Raw genomic sequence first — 10,547 nt, 5'->3', positions numbered from 1 at the left:
GAGGTTAATTTTGGTTCCAGAACTTTTGTGGCTCATCTCTGGATATTTTTGCAAATTCCAATCTGGTTTTAAGATTCTTATTGCTGACGAGTGTTTACATCTTGTGGTATGGCCTCTATATTTCTGGATTGTGATACCTTCACCCCTGCCCTGTGGAGGTTGCTGGTGATGTCTCTGACTGTTTTTTAAAAGGTTTTCTTCACAACTCTCACAATTTTGTCATTAACTGCTGCTTTCCTTGGCTGACATGTTCAATGTCTGGTTGTTATTACACCAGTGGTTTCATTATCAGAACATTTCAGTTTGCTGTATTGGCTATGCCCAATGTTTGGGTGATGGCTCTAATCGGTTTTCTCTCTTTGCTTGGCTTCAAAATTGCTTGCTTTTCTCCCTTAGACAGTTCTCTGGTCTTCACGTTGGTTTATCCTTTTTAACAACAAATGCAGTCTTCAATGGTTAAACCCAGGGCTCAAACATTCAGACATTCAGAGCTATTAAATGTTTAAACAATCACTCTAACAGGTCACACTTGGGCAACAAAAAACAACTGCCAGACACATGTTAAATATATTTTTCCTCACTTGACAAGTGGGTGGGTTCAAACAAAAAGTGCCACGTCCTACATTGTTTAACACCTCTAGATGTTTCAGGAAATGAAAACTACAATTCTGATCCACCTCAATCCCAAATGTCTTCAGTGTATAGCAAAAACAAAAGAACTGGCCTTGCTGTTCTAATATATTTAGAGGGGACTGTAATTCACTGAATGCTATCTTCTTTGAACGCAATATGCAGATGCCACTGAATACTGAAGCCATGAGTTTGGCTATTAGATTGTGAATTTTTCAAATAATTCTACTCACGCCTGGCAGAATTTCAACTTGCCCTCTTTTAATATTTGCTAATGTTCAAATCTCAAATGCCCCAAGCTCAATGCCCCAAATGTTGTAAGAGTGAGTATGTTGGGGCTGCATTACCTAATCTGGATTAAAGTGATCTGTAACCATGCATTCCATAATCACCCTGCTGTTCACCAGATCACATCTGGACAGAGGCAGAAACGAAGAGGTGTTTAGCTGCCTCCGTATTAGACATACTAGTAATCTGTTCTCCCGTGCTGTCTTGTCACAAGTCTCTTGTCCGGAACGGCGAAAAATGTAAATACTACGACTGTGTAATTATATAGCCTACGTCTGTTAAATGTCGGGATGTAATTTCGTTTTTTTAAATTTTTTTATATATATATACTATCAGGCACTCAGGGCGTATACTGCGGGCTTCAAAACAATTCGGTCTTTATGCCAGAATCATAGTTTCTAATGCGTTCAAACCGTGGTTAAATCCTGTCCTAGTTTGCGCTGTTCCTGAAGGGGTCTGTTAGAGAAAGATGAGTAGAGTTCCGGACGCGCTGCGAGCAGGCAGCAGCGCGTAACCAAGCCCTGTGCTGAAGTTAAAGAGCAACCGCAACTGGGTAAGCCTTCTTCTCTTATACCATTATTGATTTTAAATCAGATGAAATCATGCGCACGATTAACTGTCACTTAATTAAAAATATGGAATGCCTTTTTGTGAAAAAAATAAAAATAAAATAGGCTATTCACACGTCACCAGGAGTTGATCGATTCCCTGTTTATGGCGATTATGATCACAACGCACCCGCGATTTTCAGTTTATTTGGATTAATCTTAATTGATTAAACTCTAAAGGGCTTGGAGATTCAAGTGGTGAGCTTAATAGTTATGACGACAGAAAGGGAGCAGGGCAATATTGACATACTCGAAGAGACGTACTGCATTTAGCCCTGAATTTATGGGTTTAAAAACAAGAAAGCAACATTTGAAAATATTTTATTGAGGTCAATGGTTTGTGTATAAAGTAATCAGTTAAAATATAACCACTCCTTCAAAATGAAATATGATTCTTTCTACTTTACATTTTCTCCTAAGAAATATCTGAGGTTGGCGTTTACACACAACAGCTGACCAATGGACAGAGGAATTGATATCTAATTCCTATTAATATAATACCTCAGATATCAATCAGTGCTTTGTGAATTGTGGCATTTTAATGGTCCGTAACAATTATGGTTTTAATCAATGACATTTGCTAATCTCTGTGAGTGTGTATGTGATTGTGCCCTGCGATGGACTGGCACCGTGTCCAGGGTGTACCCTGCCTTGTGGCCGATGCTCCCTGGGATAGGCTCCAGGTTCCCCCGTGACCCTGAAGAAGGAGTAAGCGGTAGAAGATGGATGGATGGATGGATGGATGGACATTTGCTAATCTTTTTTTTTTGTAATTTTGCTTATTGATTATCAGTTGCTTATAATGCAAATGAGTCATGACTTACATGTGTGTTAATGCTTGGAATGTGTTAATGGTAGGAATTCTGATGTGGCAGGTGTGTGTCTGGTTTGCCTGTTATTCCATCTTTGGTAGGTCAAAGTAAAGTTTGAAGGTACTTTGCCTGCTGCCTGCTGTAGAATTTTTCACTGAATTACACAACTGCACAACTAGGCTTCATGAATCAGTGAACCTCCATCTTTCACATGATCAACTTCTAGTCCATTTTCCTGATAGTCAACAGTCCAACCACACAAAAACATCTGTATTAAGAATGCATTATGGACCCTTTCCCCAACAGCAATAGAAAACACATTAGCCCTGTCTTGCACCAAGTAACCTAATTTTAGAGGATGAAAATAGGTGGAATGTATAGACATGCCTTTGGGGCAAAATTTTACTTTATGGGACATGCATTCATACAAAGCATAGGACCTGAAGTCAACCAACCACTCAGGATATATTAAGTCCTGATCAATTAATTCAGCTGCTATACGCTTAATTATTAGACAAAAATTGCTGGTGCAGTACTATTTTAAAAATATATTCACTTTCACTAATTTGACAATTCAATATACACTAAGAATTTAATATAATCGTACAGAAAGGGCTCAGCCCTCATATTTTACACCAATTAAAAAAAATCCCTCTTCTCTTTTTCTGTGTAAACCTACATTTGTCATTTGGCAAGTGGCCTTATCCAGAGCAACTTGCATTCATCTTATTTATACAACTGAGCAGGTGATGGTTAAGGATCTTGATTTGAACTCGTGACCTTCCACTCAGAAGTCCAATATCTTAATCACCAAGTTACCACTGACCATGACATCATATTATTTCTGGCACACAGGTGCATTATATCAGAAGGATATCCATTCAATGCTTTATATTAAAAAAAGTAAAATCGAGAGTAATAACCTAGTGCCAGTCAATCTTTTCCAGTGCTTTATAATAAATAATAAATAAATAAAAAACGCTGGTGTATAATAAGTGGAAGCAATGCTATGAAATGATAATGCCATATTTGTAAGGAAAGTAGCTGACAGTCTGTTTTGTCTTTTCTGCTGACTTGAAGGTGCTTTGTGTGTGCCACATAGAGATAAGAAGCATGGCAGGAAATGAAATGAGCCACAAGACATCCACTGAGATTGAAGACCCAGCTCTGCAGACTGAGCAGCATGAGTCTGGTAGAAGTGGCATTGTCATCCAGCTAACAGGCACGAAGGGTGAATGGGACAGTCTCGATGACGGTGATCTTTCAGTCACACTTGACAGGAGTAAGCAGAAATTCCTCAAGCCTAAACCATCCTCCAATGACATGCAGTTAGATAAAGACAATGAGTGGGCTCTCCACTCTCCAATGTTCCACGTTCCCCTGTCCCCATCTTCACCAGGCTCCCTTGGAGACTGCTCATCCTCCAGTCTGGGTTTCCTCTCCCCTTCCCACCAGCCTCTGGCTTGCCTGGTGAAGTCTCTGTCCACAGAGCTGGAGCTGAAAGACGCTTCAACACACAAGACCAGACCTTTCATCAGTTTGGTGAAGTCCATTTCCACTGAGCTTTCTCGCAGCAGTCCTGAGGTGTCCCAATCCAAGTCAGACTCTAAGCTCAGCCTGCACCTGTGGACCCAGCTCACACAGTCTAAAGGCCATAATGGAGACTCTCGCACTGCCCCACCATCTCCCGTTGACCTTTCCCCAACTGAGGCCAAAACAGGCTTTTTTAAAGTTGAGCTAGAAGACACTCGTCGGAAGCTTACTGAGGCCATACATGAGCCTTTCAGTGTGTTCAATAAGATCATGCGTGAGGACAGCACGGGCAGGCTTAAGCACCAAAAGAGCACAGGTTCCATTGATTCTTTCTGTTCTAAAGAAGTTGGAAGATTATGTGGTGAGCTCTCAGTGACTGAGAGTCTTATGAGGAGCTGTAAGAAAGTAGAATGTGAGGGACTGGCCATGTCTAATCAGCCTGTGAGACCCTATAGGAAATGTATTCACTGCAGATCCTGCCATTCCCACAGTCACCTCGCCAAATTGGAGGGTGAAGAGCCCATTGAGATCTGCACACATGAAGATACTTTACAAAATATAAATGTAAATATAAGTGATCTGGCAGCCGAGCACACATCAGAGCAGCCCTGTTCTCCAGTCCCTGGGATGGGTCTCAGCTGTCTTGCTATTTTGTCATATTGCTATTTGATTTTGCCTTTGTCTTCTTATTGGTCTGGAATATTTGTTGGCTTGGCATTTGGCTTCATGCTGGGGCTCCTCCTTATTCGATTAGGATTGACCAGACATCCCTATTCTGGTCCCTCAGATAGGTTTAATGAGAGCACATGTGACTGGATTCAGGGTGAGCACAAAAAGAACACTCTTAAGGTAATTTGATTAAAAAAAAGCATGTTCCTTTTAATTTGATACTATTGTTGTAACACAAATAAAGTGTATAGACTCTTAGAAAAAAATCAGAGGGTTTTCAGTACAGTGTTTTAAAAACTATGGCTTAATTTAAATTTTTTGATTTATTTTTGTACTTATTTCAGAGCTTTGGTCCTTGGAGCTTTATTAATTCATATCCCAGTGTGCTGCCTCTCAGAGTATGCAATTAATGTCTCACTGCCTTTCTGAGCTGTTGCTGATGTTTTTATTATCGTTCTCCCTTGGGATTCAGCCTGTTCACCAGCGGTTGCAGAACAGCAGCCACCCACGGCTTGTCAGATCCAGACGCTGCTCTTAAAGAGAATAGACAGTTCTTTAACATGTCTGCCTTTATTGATCTAATTGTTTTGAAGTCAGGCTGTCCCTAAACCTGCTTAAACTATATTTATAAATTGATAAACATATTGAGAAATATCTGAAACACTGTAGGGAATGCTGCAGTGGTAAACACAGAGGTTTATTTTTTATGTTGAGATAAGAGGGAATAAAACATGTTTTGTATTTCAGGGCTGGATTAATGAGATGTATGAATATGATCCAGAAACATTCCACCCCTCTCTTATGCACTCTGTATATGCGACATTGGAGGGGTCAAGTCTTCACCTGGACTATCCCCGCAGCAACATACCCCCGTGGGCCACCTTCAATGAGCCATTTTATGATCAAAGCTTCATCCACTCTCGTAGGTTTCACCTGGATGGCAGCAAGGTATGTGCTCCACATCTTATTATGACTTCTTTTTGATATCAAGGCTACCACAGTGTTCTTTCCTATTGTGTCTCTTATTTCATTGCATATGCTTTGACCAAACAATACACAAGAACATGAAAGATGTTATTTTGGCAATAGGTGTTCCTGTTGCCCCCAACCCTGGCACGGAAAAGAGTGTGGAACAGGAAGTATCCTATATGCATCACTGTTGCAAGGGCAAAGGAACTAACAGCGGAGGTTGCGGATCAGCAGCACCCACATTTAAATGAGAAATCAGCATCTAAAACCAATCACAACACCATACTCTACCTCTTTGCCAGAACAGGAAGGGAGAAAGAAGAGTGGTTCCATCACTTTTGTGCAGCATCCATGTACAGAAATGAGGGCCAGTATGAATCTGGTAAGAGCTCAAGTGTCTGTGATACTGCAGTGATTGTACCAAAATTCTGGCTTAGTATTCAGTTATTCATCTCATTATTCTAGTATTCTTATTATTTTGCAAGAATGAATTATTCAGTAAATTTAGTGAAACTAAGAGGAAACATTATGTACACTGAAAGGGATTAAATGTCTTTTTGGTGAAAGATACTTCATGTATAAAACAAAATAAAATTCTTATTTTAAATATACAGGCATGTAATGTCAGTGTTGGAGGGATTAGATATTTTGTTCAAACACCTGTATAACTCTACTGGTACAATCCTGTTAATCATCCAAGTATTTTTTCCTCCCCATTTAGATATGTCTGTATTGCAAGAGGATAAATCCTGGAGTTCAATGCAGGTCAATAGCAGCATTGAGAATATCTCATCTGTGTCTACGTATGACTACACCACCTACATGACTGATGTTATCTCTTCAGGCCAGGGCAGCTTTTCACCATGCTTCTGCCATAACAACAAACAAAGCAGTCCTACTGAAAAAGATCAGGTCTGCAAAAATACTTTATGCCCATTTCCTCTTAAAGTTCACATACTGCATTTGAACACAGTTAAGAAACTATTATTGAAGAGAATATGGGAAGTATTAATATGCAGCATTAATTCTATAGTAACTTTCATGCTTATCTTTTAATTAGAGCAGCAAATGCTTTCAATGCTTTGGGTCAGTGAATGTGTCTGACCTTTCATGAACTGTAATTATTTGTATTTTCCCCCCTCATTTTGTTACTTTACTCTAGAACGTATGTCATCATGGAGATTTAATGCAGCCTGTCTGGATTAATGCCTTGATTGGTCGTATCTTCTGGGATTTCCTCTGTGAGAAGTACTGGTCTGATCAAATAGCTCAGAAGATTCAGCACAAGCTGAGCAAAATAAGAGTAGGCCACAAAAAAACAGCAGATTCCCATCAAAATGAATGCCATTATTATGAAGGATAACAAGGAGTGAATTACTGTTTTTCAAATAAGTCAGTTTTACTCTGCTATGTACCACCTTCTCCTCCACAGTTGCCTTACTTCATGGATGAATTGACTGTAACTGAACTTTCCATGGGTTCCTGCATGCCCCAGATCACAGGCTTGTTCCAGCCGCAGGTCAATGCCAGAGGTGTGTGAACAAACCGCAACAGATATTCTTACAAAAACAGATTAGATGATTTCTCACACAGAGGAAGGAAGGTGTTGTGCATATGTGCTTCCGTCTTCCTGCACTGAGCTGAATAGAACATTATTATGCTGGTGAAATCTTAGTGTGCTGGAGCCTGTCATTGCCTGTTGTGACAAAAAAGTAATGTGGGCATGTGTGCATGCGTGTAAAAGTAACGTAATGCCACTATCTGTATCTGTTTAGTGCTCTAGATATCCATGTATGCATTCAGATTTTCTATAAACCTGAAGTTGGTGTGGCCTAAACCTTATCTTCAATTAAATAGGAAACCTGTAAATACTGTTAAAAAAACCGTCTGAGGTGGAAAGGCCAGTATGGTCTATGAATTCTGGCTCTGCCAGAATTTCCTCAACCTTGCTCACTTAAGTTCTCTGCATCTCAGCACAGTAAATATTTTTAAATAAATGTAGTTGGTTCTATTTCCCAAAATATAAACATACTAGTAGCCTAATCTAAATACTGTGACCTTGATCAGGCATTTACTAAGGATTAATGAATGAATGCCTCACATTCATGTTAATGAACTTGTTTTTTTTCCCTGCAAGCTTCATATCTGATCTCATCTGCATGGAAGTAAAAATGATCATGCATGACATTTTTTTGTTAAAATAAAATCAATTGTGTCAATCAATTCAAAAAGCACATATGAATGTGGTGGTCCAGTGTCCATAAACTTTCGGCCATATAGTGGATATGTGCATATGAATGAATGGCATTTCTCTGTGAAAGAGAAGGAAGTTGTGTGTGTGTGTGTGTGTGTGTGTGTGTGTGTGTGTGTGTGAGAGAGAGAGAGAGAGAGAGAGAGAGAGAGAGAGGCAGAGACAGAGAGAAAGAGAGAGAGGCACTCTTTTGATGCTCCCTGCCATGATCTGCAGTTGTTATGCAATGCTGTGCGTCACAGTCCTCCTGTTCTAATCACACTTCATCCCACTTACAGATTTATCGCACTCATTATCATGCGATTGGGCCTCATAATCTGCTGCAATAGTTTGTCATTTGTAGTCTGTGTGATCCAATTTTATTCCTCACAATCCTCTATTTATTGGTTGTTTTTGGAGGAATATAATCACAGATTGTTCTGCTATTGTTTCACACACACAAACAATTAATGTAAGCCCTTAAAATTCCATTTTATTTAGTTATTCCTTTTTCATTTCAATAAATTATTCTATAGCTACATTGAAACTAATGGCAGGCATGTAGTAATGAGGGTGAGGAATTTAAGCGTTTAAATGCTTAAAGCATTAGAAAAAAGCTTTAAATGTGTACAGTATAAATGCCATTGCAAGTTAACACTGTATTATGTGTTTCTCTATATTAGGTCTGTGGCTCCAGCTGAATATTGAGTACACAGGAGCCCTGCAGATGACATTAGAGACAAAGATTAACCTGTCAAAACTGGGTAAGGAAGAAGCACTGAAAGCAGTCAAAGAGGTGCAGACCTACCATGTAAGGTTAGTTTGTGCTGAACACTAAAAGGTGCTGTTTGTAGTATTAACTAGACTCATCATATTTATATCATTTTAAATATTCTTTAGAGAAACTATGATTTGCAGTATTTCTATACAATGAATCTCTGGGTTCTTCATTTCAGGATATGGTTTACTTTTTTGGGCTTTTTTTTCTGGCCCAGAAATTAGCTTCATCAGTCAAAATGGAAGTACTTTCCAAGTAGTTTTCTTTACAAAGGAAGGCTTGCTGTTTTTACTGTAATTGCAATTTGCATAGCAGAGAGTTCTAAAAATAAAGAACTTCTCATTTAACCCTCTGCACATAATAACCCTCTGTTATTATGTGATGACAAGCATAGTTATTTTCTGGCTGTTATGGATTTCTTTAGAAGTACCAGGTCCAAACTTGCTGTACTGGCTGATAGTGATGAGGAATCCTCGAGTGCAGGTTCATCTGATGAAGAGGACGTTCCATCCACTGAGCCTCAGGAAACTCAGGGAGTTTCTGGTGCTGAGAGGTGACTGAAACATCCTCAAATATTCTTTAATGGAGAGAAGCCAGTTAACTTTTTACATGGTGATGCATGGATTATATATTTAAAAGGCTTTAGACTTATCTAGATTTAGTCTAGATCCATGACACAGCTAATCTTCGTGCTTCATGCATGTTGTCAAATTAAAAAATTGAATGCTTGACTCAGTCCAGATGTCAGACATCTCTTAACTTCTCCTCTACAGTGGTTTGGCTGGGGGTAGAACTGGCCGGCGGATTTTGAGACTTGTTGACAAAATTGCTAAATCCAAATACTTCCAGAAGGCTACAGAAAATGAGTACATCAAAAAGAAGATTGAGGAGATGTCAAACACACCTCTGTTGCTCACTGTTGAGGTTAAAGAACTTTCTGGAGAACTTGCTGTCAACATTCCACCTCCCCCTACGGATAGAATCTGGTACAGTCCTTACTTGCAAACACATTCTGTGGTAATCCTTATAATCTGAATACAGTATATGTGAAATAACTAGCAAATATCGAGTTACATCAAACTTGATCATCCCCTGGATTACCACCAATTAATGTTATAACCATGTAAATTTATCTGTCCTGCCAATGCATGCTTGATAAAATGGTTAATGCAACCCACCCCCACCACCCACCCATCCCACCCCCCAGGTACAGTTTCTGTGTGCCTCCAAAGCTTGACCTGCGAGTTCAGCCCAAATTGGGGGAACGGGAAGTGACCTTCTGCCATGTCACTGAATGGATTGAGAAAAAACTTCAAGATGAGTTTCAGGTTAAACATTTGCTGTGTTCTGCTACATTTCCTTTTCTTGCCTCACTTTTTTTTTGCACCAACACAAATATGACCATAATTAATTGATGTACTTACTGTACGTCCATCGAAAGATTTTTTTAAAACCTGGTGCTTAATATCTTTTACAAACTTTATTGTAAAGTTTATTTGAACTGTGTTACAGAAAGTGTTTGTGATGCCGAACATGGATGACATATACCTCCCTTTAATGCACTCAGCGTTGGAGAGCCAACCAGCGCCTCAACATTCTCCGACACAGCCATCTCACTCTTCTGCTCTGGGCTCCAGTGAGACCTGCGTGCTGAACCATTCTTTCCCCTTAGAGTAGTGCATCTCTGTGGCCAATTATGACAATATGCCATCACCACTGTTCATTTGGTAGGTTTATTCAGTTATAAAAAATAAATTATATAAAATCAGTAGTGCAGTTTAAATATGTTTACATTTACTGTTTAGATTATTATAAACTCACTGCAAGCAGAACATGGGTTCACTGTTTAATGTGCTTCTTATATGCACATACTACATACTGTGAAGTTTTTGTTTTTAGATTTGTTTTGGTTCTAGATGTGATCTCTCTCTACCAGTACTGAAGAGTGCACTGTGAAATAAATTGATTATAAAAGTACTCAAGTTGATTTACATGCAATGACATTAATTATGTACATTTTTATTGACTTT

The 10,547-nt window shown here is 39.2% G+C and overlaps 1 protein-coding gene across 1 annotated transcript; it reads left to right on the top strand.

The window, feature by feature from the left end:
• Positions 1-1,011: 1,011 nt before the first annotated feature.
• tex2l (testis expressed 2, like) lies at positions 1,012-10,527 on the top strand. The gene is made up of 13 exons (XM_053640415.1): positions 1,012-1,471; positions 3,419-4,502; positions 4,659-4,720; positions 5,288-5,488; positions 5,630-5,891; positions 6,231-6,421; positions 6,672-6,812; positions 6,942-7,041; positions 8,423-8,555; positions 8,942-9,070; positions 9,291-9,503; positions 9,725-9,845; positions 10,030-10,527. Exons 2-13 carry the CDS (start codon positions 3,452-3,454, stop codon positions 10,192-10,194), a joined length of 2,769 nt encoding a protein of 922 aa, XP_053496390.1. The 5' UTR covers positions 1,012-1,471; positions 3,419-3,451; the 3' UTR covers positions 10,195-10,527.
• The last annotated feature ends 20 nt before the right edge of the window (positions 10,528-10,547 follow it).

The sequence above is a fragment of the Ictalurus furcatus genome, chromosome 13, assembly GCF_023375685.1.
Source record: "Ictalurus furcatus strain D&B chromosome 13, Billie_1.0, whole genome shotgun sequence".
Taxonomy (NCBI): Eukaryota; Metazoa; Chordata; class Actinopteri; order Siluriformes; family Ictaluridae; genus Ictalurus; species Ictalurus furcatus.
This window is presented reverse-complemented; position numbering and strand designations above follow the sequence as displayed.